This window comes from Cyphomyrmex costatus, unplaced genomic scaffold (assembly GCF_001594065.2).
Source record: "Cyphomyrmex costatus isolate MS0001 unplaced genomic scaffold, Ccosl1.0 scaffold21, whole genome shotgun sequence".
In the NCBI taxonomy this organism is placed as follows: Eukaryota; Metazoa; Arthropoda; class Insecta; order Hymenoptera; family Formicidae; genus Cyphomyrmex; species Cyphomyrmex costatus.
The window spans coordinates 730653-746778 of NW_017276147.1; the positions used below are offsets into that span (position 1 = coordinate 730653).

General features: G+C 37.5%; 1 protein-coding gene across 1 annotated transcript; it reads left to right on the forward strand.

The window, feature by feature from the left end:
* The first annotated feature begins 1469 nt into the window (after positions 1-1469).
* su(sable) (suppressor of sable) lies at positions 1470-14674 on the forward strand. Its single transcript, XM_018539326.1, has 8 exons — positions 1470-3288; positions 10175-10556; positions 10692-10944; positions 11085-11437; positions 11616-11829; positions 11941-12239; positions 12393-12603; positions 12849-14674. The coding sequence occupies exons 1-8, from the start codon at positions 3245-3247 to the stop codon at positions 14663-14665; spliced, it is 3573 nt and encodes a 1190-aa protein (XP_018394828.1). The 5' UTR covers positions 1470-3244; the 3' UTR covers positions 14666-14674.
* Positions 14675-16126: the final 1452 nt, after the last annotated feature.

Below are 16126 nucleotides of genomic sequence, written 5' to 3' on the forward strand. Positions count from 1 at the left end.
TTAAAGATAAAAACGTAACAACCTGGAATTTTACTTTAATACATATATTTTTTTATTACACGCTTATTGTGTGTGTAATTCAGTTGGTTTTGTAAAAGATCGCAAAATATGTTTTGCAAAAACGCAGTTGCAATTTATATCAATATAAATGTGCCTTGCATTTTGTATAAATAAGTTAGTTGTGTTTATAGAAAAAGATAAATTTTGGATAAAAATAAGGAATGTGTGTATTTGTGGTATCTCTCTCCAAATGTAAATATAAACTTTGAAACAATACAATACTTAACGCGTTACAATAAGAAATATTTCATTTATGTATAATTAAAAATATTTTTATTATAAATATTTGTGTAATATATATATTTTTACCAAAGTGAATAAAAGAGTGAATATAAAATGTTCACAATAATTTTAAAGGAAATTTGTTGAAAATTGATATAGAAAAAGATATATTTTCGATCATTTAATAAAATTAATTATTCTCTAAAGTTGTGAATTTTTAATTTTTAAGTTTATGATTTCCACAAATATAAAATGTTTAAAAATATTCAAATAAATAAACATAATTATAAAAAATAAACTCTTGATACGGAGTGTCAATTGATTATTATTGCTATTTAAAATTTGAGATACCCTAAAAGGATAAATTGATACGTGGTTGGATCTATAATATTTACAGATATCCTTCGAAGCAAAATTCGTGTTTCAGTATATTTTCCTTGTAAATTCAATCGATTGTATTTCGATCGATTATATTTCTCTCTTTATCAATTTTATATTCTCTGATAATCTTGTTATGTACGTTTTAATTTAATCTAATCAAATAAGAAACAGACTTTTTTAATCGTTCGGATAACGCTGCATTTACTAATCGTTGTAAAAACAAAATCGTTTGAAGAACATGCTCGCGTAACATAATCATGTGCAAGTATCGAAAAATGATGTCAGCGATAAGCTGGTTGTACGATTGTAACATAATCTTTCATTATCATTCCCCATGCTCGTTTCGCAAGGCCCGTGGATCCCGTGATTGTGCGCGCTCGGGAGATACGCCGAGTCACGCACCTGCGTTTTACGAGGCCGAATGTTTTCGGAACGCGCAATAGATCGCGTCCACGCCTTTTTGCAGCAGTTCCGTATGCAGGACAACACAGCGGTATCGAGGAATTCTGTCTCGCGCGGTGAGAGATCGGCCGCGCTGCTTGGGTTGGGGACCGTGAGAATCATGAGAAAGAGGTAGAATTGAGGCGGGACGGGACGGGGCAAGACGGGTCGAGGCTGGTCGAGGACGCGGGAGGCGAGCGGGGGGGCGGGGCGCGACCACGTGATCGACGGACGCGGCAGGCGATTGGCCGAGCTGCGCGTCGCTTTCCCTCCTGACCTGCTGCTCGTTTGTTCCGCCACCGCCGCCATCCGACGGTTTCCGCAACGGGCGTCTGGCTAGGAGGCTCAGAATAGTTCCAGATGTGGCCATGTTTAGTTTCGATCTCCGAAGTTTTGCGCTCATCGTCATATAAACCGCTACATTTTTATACTGACTGCTGAAAGAGTAAATAATACGCATCTGTCCGACCGATCTCGTACTCTTCGTCTTTGCCTGCGACTCATTTATTCGCTGCATCCACATGCTGTTTTAACGCCCTTGCTGAGAGATCCGAACGACGCAGAGACGCGAACGAAAGAAAGACGAAGAGAGAGAGAAAGAGACATTTTGTTTGTCGTCGCGTTTGACCGTCGTTCCGCCGATCTCGTTCCGAGACGGAACGTCGGAGCGACGCGAATCCGTGACACCTTTGGATTCTCCAACTCCAAGAGAACGCGAGATTTTTCGTTCTCCTTCGTCCCGTATATGTTCTTCAATCTCTCGGCAAGAGTCGCGAAACATTGCGAAAAAAAATCCGCTCCGTCGTTCCCTATCTCTGTTGCTCTCGGGGATACTAAAAACGTTCGTCGTTATTTGGAGAAAGAGAGAGAGAGAGAAAGGAAAGAAAGAGAACCAACGTTATTGTCGTAAAAGAGAATCGTGCCTTCGTACGGTTAAAATCGCAGAAGTGAAAGCATCGTTAAATTTTCGGGGAAAGGGGTGAAAAAAAAGACTTCTCGCCCGAGAGAAAGAGCCGCTTTCTTCTTCTTTCTCTCGATCCCCTCCTCCTCTTCCTCCGCTCTTCTTCCCTTCTTTTCGTCTCATTTTCCGGCGAGTTTTCGAGTACGCAAGCGCGAGCGCGTTCTCATTTTCAGCGCGTCGCACTTCCGTTTCGGGCACGTCGCGCGCGCAACGACGTCACACTCAGGCACACAAAACGGACGACGGCGGGGGGCAAGGCAGACAGGCAGGCGAGCAAGGCAGAAAGAGAGAGAGAGAGAGAGAGAGACAGGGTGGGTAGGTAAAAAGATAATCGCTTCGGGAGAGAGAGACGCCCACGACGATCGCTGGGTCAGCCGTATGCCACGTCAGCCAGAATGACGTCGTTCTCGCGACTGCGAGAAAAGGAGGCTCGTGCGATCTGACGGTACTCCAATTTTCCACGCGCGACACATTGATCCAGAGAGAGAGAGAGAGAGAGAGAAAGAGAAAGAGAGGGCCACGCGAGGGGGCGAAACGATATCGCTAGTGAAAACAAAAAAATAAAGGGAGATCGGTATCATCCCGTCTTCGATGAGAGGGCGACAGAGAAAGGGAGGAAACCGAGGGTAGGAAAGCCAGCCGAGAAAAGTGTACAGTATATCCGCGTTTATTCAGTTCGAATAAGGAGAGAGAGGCTCGCTCTTTAAAAAAAAAAAAAAAACACAAGTCCGCCGAGCCTGTCAATAATATTCGCGAAAAGTCTTTTGTGATGAAAATGCATAACAAAGCGAGCCCCCTGTAGAGACAGAGAAAAAGGGAAGAGAGAACGCATTATATAAGTGTCCGCGGTGACACACAAAGTATCGTTTTTGAAAAAGAGAGAGAGAGAAAGAGAGAAAGATAGAGATAGAGATACGACGGAGAAAGGGAGAAAGAAAGACAAAATAGTTTCTTTTCCAGTTTCATATGTGGAGCGCTTATTAAGCTCTCCCAAATGCTAGCATTCGGTCGACGCGATTATATTCCGTCAGAGCAAAGACCTGTCGAGTGTGGTCGGGCAAATCGATCGTATGATCCGCCGATCGGACGGCCGCAGTGCTGATATATAGGAATTTCGGTACTTCACTCCGGGGTACCACCGAGAGCGCATACGCACAGATCGAGACTCGATCTGCGAAAATGGCAGTAGAGAGTGTTTCCGCGGCTGAGACTCTGATCCAAAGGTTTGCCACCTAAACTATATACTATTCCGTACTCTTCCGCGCGGTTAAAATATATTCTCATTTTAATTCGACCGCCGAATGTGGGCTACATTACGTACATAGAAGCGAAGGAAAATTTCTCGCGAGTGACATTGTAATCATCGTTCACACATACACACACACACACACACACACCTGTCCATACACACGTATACCCTACAATCACGTATCTCCGTCTCACCCCCCCCCCCCCCCCCCCCTCCACCCTCCCTCTGTAGTGACGCATTCCCTCTCCTCTATTTTCGTTCCGCCAGAGCGCGACGAAAAAACGAGCGATATCGTTCAATTTCGACGCATCTCATGTTTCCTCTTCCGTAGAAAATATGCTTCGCATCGCGTCTCGTTTATACCGCAGCCTTCGTAGCTTTCTTCCTCCCGATTGAAAAACAGCATCCGCAGATCTATTCTTGAATCTATGTCTCTCGTACGAAAAAAAAAAAAAAAAAACATCTACTCTCTAAATTCTTTTAACGTCGAATTTCACTCTTGCCAGTGTAAAAAATTGAGCCAGTCTCCTGAAGAAGAGTGACTCGATTTTCAATCCCCAAGAATGAGATTTCATTCTTCAAGAGTGACAATTCGCTCTAAACGATTCAGAGAGTACGTGATTATGTACATACATTGTAGGAGTTTCGTGTGCGATATTTTTCAGGAGCAAGGCCCCTTTACCGATCGCTCCATTTCCTCTCTCGGGATACCACGAATCGATTTCGAGTGAAGAAGCGGGGTGGACAGGAGGTCAAGGCCGTTCCTGTAATTCTCGTTGAAATGGCGGCGTAATTATTCTCGAGAGTCGATTGCGATCCCGCGGGTGTCCCGGCGGATTATTTTCAGAATTGGGTCGGAGTGCAGTTCTGACGAAATAGAGGGAGGGGAGGGGAGGGAAGGGGAGAGAGAAGATACGAGGGAGAATCGCGTTGCGGCGAACCCCGGCTTATTTTTATTTATAGAAGATACACCGGCGATTGTAAAACTGACAGTAATATTTTGATTCATTCGGAATATCAACGTAAAAATAAAATAAATATCCTAAATTTCCAATCTCTCTCGGAAAGTAAATGTGCGCAGTTTTTTTGTAGTAGAAATGATTTAATCAATACGAAACTGAGTTTATTCGAACCAATTCCGATTCGTGAATAATACCCGTTTCCAATGTAGTTAAACTTTAATCTCAATTCACAATTGACTCTTTATCTTTTTCTAATTCTAAGAGTTCGAAAAAAAATGAAGCGTAAGTTGAATTGAGATTAAAGTTAATCTAATCTGATAGAAACAGAGGCATAAATCCAAGTTGAGACTGTAAACGCTTAGAAATTACGGATCGATCGTTTCCGGGTCACTTCCGGTCAACCGCTTAGATTCTTCAGCTTTTTTTCACTCTTTACAAAAGATCGATTACACTCGCTCATACAATGACGGTATAAGTAGAATAAAAGGAGAAACCCATTAAATTTTTCCTCCTACGACACATGCAATATATCAAGTGTCTCGAATGTATCGCATTTTAGGTTTTTATGAAATTTCTATAATTTTTCTGATTATAGTCTTATTTTTTAGTAAAAATGTGGGACCGATCTGGTTATGAATATTAAACCGTATGGCAGTAAAAGATAATTCGGTTGAGAACGTCATTACAAGTATATGTAAGTTTATAATTAGAATTTCATAGAAAGAACGATTTTGATGAAGTATCTAAAAATTTAGCTGGATACATATCTGAAAATAATTTTTGGAAGGAAAAATTACATCAAAATAAATTACATATAGGAAACTCAAGCATGGTGAGCAACGCTGCGATATATGTATCAGTCTTAACATAATTATTTTGATGGACAAAATTATTTTCAGATCTAGCAAAATTTTTAGATATTTTCTGTTATTACAAGAGCGATTGTTATTCCAAGGGAACTTTATTTTATCGATTTGCGATCATCGAGGCGTTCAAAATCAATTTGAATTTTGATTAAAGAGAAATCGCGCGCGGTCAATTATGCAAAATTGAAGGAAAAAACGGCCTTGTCCGTTCTATGGAAAAGATCATCTCAAAATTCATAAATGAAGACGGAGAAAGAGAGCGATAGATCCGAGTCACTCTATATACACATGCTCTTCCAAGCCAGAACAATCGAACACTCGTCCAAAGACCTTTAGTTTCTACCCCCTTAACACACACGAGACACGTCCATACGTAAATACGCACGCAACACTCAGCAGGCAGAAACAGATAAAGACACAGAGAAACTCTTCAATGAACGAGAATCGACACGCGAAGAGCTTTTGGGCGTAATATCTCTTTTGGCGTCATCCACTTTAATGTCACCCTTAAATCGACAATATTGCAACGACGACAATGTTTAAAATGTGGTGGTTCCTTCGACGGTTACGTCACTATAACTATATGATTATGACAATTCGTCGTAATGATAATGATGAAAATGATGATGATCTGATGACAATAATGATCTGATGATAATGCAGATGATAATGATGATGAATTGATGATAACCCGATGAGAGCGGTAAGGCAACTCCAATCTTCTATTTCCGTTTGGTAATCATGCTCCTGCGTGACAACCTATATACATTTCGGTAATCGATCGATGGGATAAATTTTTTTAATTGGAAATAAGTTTAATGTCTCATTTCTACCAATGTAGAATAACTTTAATTCGAGTTTATTATTTTACTCTTTATCCTTTTCTAATTCTTACAAATAGGAGAAGTAAAAAGTAAATTATATCTAGACAAAATTAAAATACGTTGAAACTCAACGAATAAGAAACAGTCAAAACAATCTTTTCAAATAATTGCTTTCTTAAAAAATGCTTTTTAAATCATTTAATGTGAATTATGTATATATTATATATACGTATTGCAAACAACACTTGCATATATATCATATTCGTAGTCTTACCTGTTTTTTCAAGTCCGGACGAATTTCAACGTGTAGTTTTCAATGACTACAAATATAATATATATGCAAGTACATATGTAGATATATACATAACTCACTTTTAATTATTTAAAACGTTAAAGATCGAGCTTCGATCGTTATGGCCAGTATCCATATTCTATTTCTTATTTGTTGAGTTTCAAATATACGGTCCAATAAGATTCCTATATTGTTTAAAATACATTGGTAGCTAGAAATGGGCTTAAGAGAAGAATGTCGGGAAGCGATTTAATCTCCGGTAAGTTCGACCTTCGGAAAACATGTGAAAAAGACCTTGTGCCAATTGACATCCGCAAGTCTTCGTGGACTATTTATAAACATTCTAACGTATTTGTTTTTCGAATTTTTCAGATTTATTAATATCCGATTTCCAAATTCGAGCAGCGGACTTTTCACGCCTTTTCACGTTCTTTACGATATTTCCGCAAGAACGCGTGTTCGTTCCCCCGCTAATAAAGCGAATTGCTTTTCCTTTGTTTTTTCTCGCAGAGTCTCAATCATGTAACTTCTTCTCTATAGTACAAACATGAAAAGTGAACATTTTTACGTATGTATGTACATATATATACACACATAAGAAAAAAGGTAAAAGAATTTTTTGCTATTTATTTGCGCTAATTTTCTTTATGGCTTATTTAAGTATAAAAACACACTGATAGACAGACACAGTAATATGTACTGTTATCCCAGCTCATTTGAGAAATTTTAAATAGAATGTATCGAAAAGACCAAATGTGAAATTTTTTTTTGTCGATACATTGTTGTGTAAACATAAATGTAACATATTTGCAGTGTGTATAATACAGCCGAAGTATTAGCGGTATTTTGGTGTACGTAAATATACCGATGAATATCAAATTTAAGAAACACGCGATAATACATTGGATAATACAAATGACATCATAACGCCTTTTACACGACAAGAGCTGAACATGGTTTGACCTGAAAGGCGAGAAACCTCGGTATGTTTGGTTTTCTATTATGTTTGCGAAAAAATCATCAGGATTTTATTGCCTACCAAAAGACCTCGTTCAAAAGTTTCTCTCGAGTGCACTCAGGTATTATTTTACCCTTGTTTAAGTTGAGGAGCAAGAATAAAATGGTATCTGAATGCATCTTGAGTGAAATTTCTGAACGCAGCTGTATAGGATGCGTTTTCTACTCAATCGATCACAAGGGTGCGTTCAGGAATTATGCTCAGATAACTCTTGGGTGCAGTTTTGATATAATATATGTAACGTAAACTATAGCCTAGAGTTATCTAGGCGTAATTCCTGAACACAACCCAAGTAACCTGTTTCTAAACTTTAATTTCGGTTTAACTTTTTTAGTTCTAATTCTTAGAACAAGTAAAAGATGAAGACTGAGTGGAAAACGCGTTATAAAAATTATATACACGTGTTATAAAAATTAAAGAATTTTTTCGTAATTATAATAGAAAGCCGAAATCTCGTCCTTCAGATTCGGAAGGTGAAAGGGAAAAGCAATGGCTGCGTTTATCATAGAAAACTAATTAGTTAGCATACTTGATTCTTTAATAATTAATTCCTACACATATGTCTAAATTTAGCATAGAATCGTATAAGGCGTGTAACATATTTCTGTAAAACTTATATAAGAATTTTTAAATGCTTATACTTTTATACGATATCTTTACAGACAGTTTCTTACTAACCGTAAAATTTTACAAAAAATCCTAGATATTTCATAACAATCGTACATATTTACTAATAATCGTATCTTACGATACATATGCATAAAATTAGAATACTAGTCATAAGTTCTTACAAGTTTTATGAGAACAAATTATACGAGTCTTACAATTCTGCTTAGAATTGACTCATTAGATCAAGTGAGGACTAAAAGCAAGAACCAATCGTATTAAATAATGACTAAGCGCAAATTGATTAGCGCTCCTCAGATTCTGTGTACATTGTAATGTACATTAAAGACATTACATTTAATTTTATCAACATCATCTGAGATCTGATGTCGATAATAAATGTATATATGTGTTTAAAGAATAGTCAAAATTCTGAAAAAAAAATCAATTATTTAGTATGAATTATTTATTAAAGTACGCGTGAATTCAATTAAAAAATTTCATTTTAATATAGTTTCAAAAAATCTGAAGAGGTTTTATTTGCTGAACGTAGCCAAGGAGAAAAGCAGCTTTGCAACTGTTGTAAAAATCTTTCATATGGTCTTATCTTTAGTTCCTCATCGGATCTAAATGTATTAAACCAATCATATCAAAAAATTGTCCAAAAGTTTCAAAATCTAGATTTTTTTTCTGCTAAACGCAATTTGCTAAATTAGCGCGATTGTGGACAAGAGGAACAGATAACACAGTGAATCATTTTATCTCTAGCATTGGCAAACGAGTATGTAATGATTCACTGTGTCTCTCATTGGGGAAACCATTATCTCTTATTAGCGGACACAGTATATTGATCGAAAACACTTCCGCGAAAATTAGACTCGTACATATAAAATTCTTTCGTTTCTTCTTTCATGTGTCTGTACACGGCTGGAGTGTATGCGTGCGTGTTTACAGCAGATAGCCGTGACTCTCAGCCGTCATCTTTGGTAGTCGCACGCGCACCTGCTCGTTTTCCCGCCGGATCTCGTCCATCGATCGGTTTCTACGTCATCCGAATGTGCAACCCCTGTCTCGCGCCATAAGCCGTCCCCTTCTCGTTGTTCTTCTGGCTCTCCGTTAACGCGGTGTGAATCGATGTTTTCGGCACGGTCAGTAGCTACGGTGCCGCCACGTTACAGACCGTGCAATCTGGATTTTCCCCCTGCAGGAGAGAGCGTCTCCTTCGCGATACGTATATAGTCTGTCGACCTGTTCAATGACTGCTTGCGCTATCAATTTGACCTTGGCGACAATCGCGAGTCCGTCTTCATGAATTTGCCTCGGCGTCATTTTTAGCTCGCCGCGGCGCACGCAGGCACGCACGCACGCACGCACGAAACGCACGCACAACAACAACCACCACCATCACCACCATCACCATACACTCGTGATAGATTCCGAGACAGGCTATTATGAATTATGATGAGGTGATAACATAAATCGAGAGATGCGCTTTCTTGTAGAAATTTATGAGCACCGTCATTTCCGATGAGAAATGTTCGCGTGCGATCTATCACAATTTTCATGCCGATTAATTTTCGAAACGATCGAAAAATGCGTTTCGTCAATGTGCTTCGATGTACATAACGCCGAAATGTATTTTGAGTAACAAACGTCATCAGATCTTGCTCATTTTCGTCATGTATTAGCAGTAATGTATGAACGATACACTAACGAATTAAAATGAAAACGCAAATATATATATCTTATCCTGTTCAAGTTTATGTTATTTAATAATTTTTCGTGCACGAAGGAAGTCACAATTGTGTCGTAATTACCGTGTATATCTATATATTGCAGAAACATATATATTTCATTAAAATAATTCGTCATTTTACGTATAAAGTATTCTATTATTTCATATACAAGGAAGGATAATATTCCTCAGAAACATTAAAAATAGAAATTCTGCAATTAAAACGCTGAAGTGAATAAATATTCTATTCTATTTTAGAAACTCTGCAATTGTCATCGTTGCAATTTCTATTGAATTAGAACATCTTGTCTTAATTAAAAAGTTTATAGCTATATGATTATACACAATTTAATTATTTTACTCTTCATGTATTGTATTAAAAAATATAAATGTCTATTTAAACAAATATGATGTATAAGAAGTAAACTAGTTATTATTAATGCGATAAATAATACTTGAAGAGTAGTTTACGAATCTCAAGGATTACTTATACGAAAAGCATCTGTATTGTGGATCTTTCACATAATTCTCATAATATTCTTTTTTTTAATGTGCAGCAACGATAACGATTTGGAAGATGGAGAAATTCCATCAGATGAAGATGATGAACCAGTTAACTCTGCAACAAATGATGTGCCAGCAGAGGTTGCCAAGCCAACACCAAAGCCAGATACTGCAAAAACTAAGAATTTTGATGCAAAATTCAACAAGAACAAAAAATCGCAAGGTGCACAAGCAGCTGGTAAGCATGAGCGATTTTTGAAATATAAGGGACCGACTGAAGACTGGGCTGGAGATGTGGAAAAAGCTATTAAAGCTGCGATGGAGGAGGATGGAGGAAAGAGTCAAGAATCGAAGCCGAAAAGCAAAAACAACAGAAACAAAGTCAGGAAAAGAATGCGCGATGAGAGAGAAGAAGATCGTGCTAAAGATCAGAAGGTATGTAAAATTCACAATCATAGATTTCGTTTACGCAAGTGCATCAAATATTATGTTTTCTGTATTAAATATTCTTTTGAAAACCAAAGTTGTCTTTGTTTTATGATTAAATTTTTATGATATTGTATGATATAGAAACGAAAATTGAGTGATGATGAGAACACGAATGAGGATGAAGATGAAATGCTGTTTGTACGAGGAGCTTCGCCCATCAGGAAGGATTCTCAAGAGAATAATTCTCCCAGGCGTACAAATGAGCATGAGAATTTTGACAACAATTCGGATTATGAGGAAAGACCCAATATAAATCGACATAGAGAAAATGACAGCAAACGCAGCGCTGGACGTGGAGGAGGAGGTGGAGGAGGTGGTGGTGGAGGTGGAGGAGGTAGAGATATTTTTATTTTTAATTGCGATAATATAATTAAAGTATTATATGTATAATTTTATCATCATTATGTAATTAAAATTGTTCAAATTATAATTTATCAACTATATTTCATTATGTTAACGCTTTTATGTATTTAGGACGTCGTGGTGGCAAAAACGAACGTGGTAAGAATAAGACGCGGGGTCAAACGCGAAATGATCGAAATAATCGTCGTCAGCAGAACAATGATCATGGACAAGATCAATCGGACACAATTTGCGTATATTACATGCAAGGAAAGTGTCACAGAGGAGATGATTGTCCATATTCACATAACGCTTTGCCACCCAGAAAGATGGAATTGTGCAAATTCTACCTTATGGATTGTTGTGCAAAACGAGACAAGTGCCTCTATATGCATCATGATTTTCCTTGCAAGTTCTTCCACACAGGTTTAAAGTGCAGTCAGGGTGATAATTGTAAATTTTCTCATCAGCCTTTAAACGAACAGGTATATATCGTAATTTTATAATATCATAATATTGTTAGTTTACAGCAAAATATTATAGTGTCAATATGTGAGTTACAAATAAAAAATATTTGATACTGATAAAAAAGAAACGAAATGAATTATATTAAATTTGTTAGTTTACTGAAAGTAATTCTATTTTTGAATTATTTTGTTTCAGATAAAAGGTATTCTTTTGAAACATTTGGAAACTGCACCAAAGGAAATTCTTGGTGATTTTCCAAGATTAAGTAGAGAAGGTGCAGTAATAATGATAAATAATACAGCACGTTCTCTAGCACAAGGACAAGATGTAACAAATCAAAAGATTCCTAGTCTCTTTGAATTGAATTTATCAGCACCCGTGGAAAAGGCTGATGAAAAAGATGAAAAAGGTAAATTCTCTCTTTTAATAAATGGAAATTGATCAGTTTTTACAAAATATTGTGATATTTTTTTATTTGTTTCAATTATACTAAAATCATAATTATTTAATTATTAAATAGAAGAACAAATAAATCAGCAAAAAACTAATATGAGGGATAGAAAACCTTCTGGAAAAAAGACGCGATGGGGATCAGATGAAGACAGAGTTCCTTACGAGCAAATTATGCTAATGCAGTCAGCTAATGAACTTGGTCTTCAACTTCCGAACGCGGCATTAGGTTTAGCCACTCAACAAACACAAATTGCTGCACCGCCTGTAGATTTCTATAGCGAAAGAACTGCAGAATCAAATAAAACTGTTGAAAAAACAAAAGAAGATCATGTGAAGACCGTAGAAGAAACAAATATATCAGATGAGGTATACATATAGTTTAAATTTATTACTGCACAAATTTATATTATAATTTATATTGTTGTGAATTACGTTTACAGCTAAATTTGCATTAAAAAATATAACATTGATACAGTTATTATAAAACTTATATCTATATTATTATATCTATATTTATAGTTGAGAAAGAGGAAAGATATTGACTTGAGGCAGTTATTGAATGCAAAAAAACCGCCACCACTTGTATATAGTATAGCTGATAAAGTGGCAAATCTTACTAAAAATAAACTTGACGACGAAAGTGATCAAGATGAGGAATCGGAGCTTATTATTGAAGTGCCAACTGAAGATGAGGATAAAGAAAAGGGAAAGCTCCATAGTAGCGAACAAAGTAAGAATCTCTTATCTTATTTTTTAATTCTTTTCTTCAGCTATATTTAATATATTATTAGATATTTAATAATGTTTACCTATACTTATTATGTGTGTGCGTTTTTTTTTATTTTTTACTAAAATTGGTATTTTGTACTATATATTGCTCTCAATTTTTATCGTTATTAATATTATTCATATCAAATATTATGCACACATATGGATAATTGGAAAAAAATATATAATTATAACTGTGTTTAACAGGCGAACATCTCATTTCTTCATGTATAGAAGTTCACGAAGCAATGCCGCCCCGCTTACCAAAGAAGGCGCAAGAATTGTTTATGCGGATACAGCAGCAGCAACGCGCGGCTCAGGACAGTTTAAAAAACATGGATAATGATTCCGATGCACTTAATACCGATCAAATAATCGAAGATTGGTATTCGGATGACGAAGATGACGACGACGATGACGACGAGGGAGGTAATCTTACCATAGTGGATAGTTCGAAAGACGATATTGAATCCATCGAGAAGACTCAGAATGTCGTTATCAAAGAGAACTTCCAATCTGCGACATCCAACATACCTCAGCCGGCCGCTATTGTGGACAAATTAGGTGACTTGAGCAAGATTGACATCAGTGCCGAGGTATCCAAGTTGCTATCTACTCTGAAGGCTCAGAGCTCCACGAACAACAAGACGCAACAAGCGGCAAACTCGAATCAAGACGCGAAGGTTAAATCGGTGCAAGATACAAAGACAGATAACGAGACATCATCGAGTCCGAGGCGGTCACCGGGCCCGAGTTCATTAACAATGTCTGTATCTAGAGATCCACGAATGTCTCGGGATCCCAGACAACGTCGAGAAGTTGAGCAGAAACCGAGCAGCCCTAGCATATCTTCTGATGTGAAGAGAGAGCAGAAACCTCTTAGGCTAGAAACGAGCATCTACAGTTCCGGTATTACTTCGGTGGACGCTAACATGGATACCGATCTTCGCACGAGAGCAGATCAAGATCTCAGACGACAAGACATGGATTTCCGACAACGTTTCCAGTCTGGTGATTTTGGTGATACAGATTTGCGTGTTAAATCCGATGTTGATCTGCGGCAGATACTGAGCCTGCCGTTCAAACCGGCACCTGCGCATATACCATGCACTGAGATCGACGCAAGTATCGCTTCGCATCCACCGATGGCATACAAAGTCTATATAGTCGATATACCCAGACCGGATTACACTGGCCTCAAGCTAACGAGGAATGATGCACAGGTCAAATATGATCCGCGCCTCCGTAAAATCTTCCGTATCACCAAGCCTGAGCAACTAGCCGACTCGCCAATGTCGCCACCGCCACAGGCTAAGCAAGAGACACCAAAATCGCCGCCACAATGTGTTCGTTCAGATCCACGACGAAAAACTCTCGAAGCAGCAGCTTCCAATCAACAATCTTCGCAGAATGCGACCAATGCTGCGATGATGGCTAAAGGGATGCAACCAATGGAGACAATGGGAGCCAACATGGGTCTTGGTCCCGCCAGCATGCAAGTAAGACCTGGTATGTCTGGCGGTCCACTACCTGGTGGCATTCCAGGTCCACCTCAAAGTATGATAGGTCCGATGGGCCCAAACCATCCAATGAGCATGGGCAACATGGGTCCAATGAGGCCTATGATGAACGCTGGGCCGATGCCACCGCAAAACATACCGCCAATGGGCATGCCACATGGTCCGTCGATGGGTATGAATGGACCTGTTCCGATGCCACCTCAAAGTCAGATGAATTTCGATCCACGTTTCAACGCGCAGCGTAATAATGGGGCTGGATTGTTGGGTCCTGGGCCGGGTACCTTTGGACCGGATAATTATGAAGGAGGACCGCCTTATCCTTGCAGTGGCAATTTCAATAATTTTGGAGGTCCCAGTGGTGGTAGCAGTGATCCGTTCGGTCCGAATGGATCAAATGGACCCAATTTTGGTCCGATGAGTAGTGACGACTGGGGCAGTAGGCAACGCGGTGGCCGTGTTCGCCGGAGAAATCGCAGTAGGACAAATATGGTGACCAATAATTAAAAGATGTATTAGGAAAAATAGATTGTGAATACCTTTCATTATAATTCTCATAAGCGAAAGAATTCGTGTATGTGTGTGTGTGTGTGTGTGGGTGTGTGTGTATATGTGTGTGTGTAACACTCGAAAGCACATTTTAAAGTCTTTCCAATTTATGTATTGGAAAATACATCAAAGTACTTTCTTGCGTAGTTCTACAGATTTATTTCTTACAAATCTGAAAAATATTTATGTAAATATTTATAAATATTATTTACAAATAATTATCAATGAATATGTACACACATCTTTGATTTACATAAAATTAAATCTGTAGATTTACTCTAGAGAAATATTTAATGACGTAATAAATATTCGGATGAATGGATAATTATGAACGATAAATTGGGAATTATCGAGTGATAGCTCATGGTACGTAAATTTTAAATTATAATGAGAAACTATATCACAATGCTCATACATGTGCAATTTTCCTTTGGAACATCACATGAAAGTCGGTATATTCCAACACTCAGACTATACTGAGTTCATCACTCTTATTTATAAATCGTTGCATAATTTTCAAGAACATTAAGTAGACATGTAAGTTTATAATATAAGAGATATTTATACGTAGACAAATACGAATATGTATCGGATCGTCTACAATAAATAGATTCTACGAAAAGACACTTAGCACACGTAAATCGCGCCGAAATAATTGATTAAAATACACGAACGTTTAAAATGTTAAGCGAAGATTGATAAAGATGCTTGAATCGATAATTAACGTCTTCCACAAAAGACACGCGAATACCTGTGGTCTGTAAAATTCATGTTACTTTTCACGATTAGCATCCACGATTCGTAAATCGACATGCATGATTTCACGTATCATGGAGATAATATAGGGATTCTAAGATAAACTGCAATATTTTGTAAAAAAAATTAATGTATATCGATTTTGCAAAATATGTAACTTATAGCGTTTTTATTAACAGAATTAGTGCGCATTCAGTGCACTTTAAAGTCGTACGTAAATCGATGAAAAGGTATATGTTTAATGAAAATATAGAAACAAATTAAACCGCTCAATTCTTACATTTTATTGTATTCCTTGATAAAATATACATTGATAAAAATATATTTTATCAATTGAGATATCTTATACACATTCAAATTAGAGTAGTATAACAACTTAAATGTGCACTGAATGCACGCCAGTGAAAACGCTATTAGTATTTTTTTACGCTTTCAAGAAGAAGGTAGATGAGTATGTGTAGATTCCAAACGCTCCAATTAGAAACATGTAAATCATATGTCGAAATATCATGATTTTTATATCGCACATTTCCGATGCAGGTTAATTATTTAGCGCCTTTATTGATTCTTTTTTGTAGTACAGACTTGCGTGTCTGAACTTTAATGTTAATATTGCGATAAAAAGGCAGAAATTTCTAGTTGTATGTATCTTCTTTGAAATTA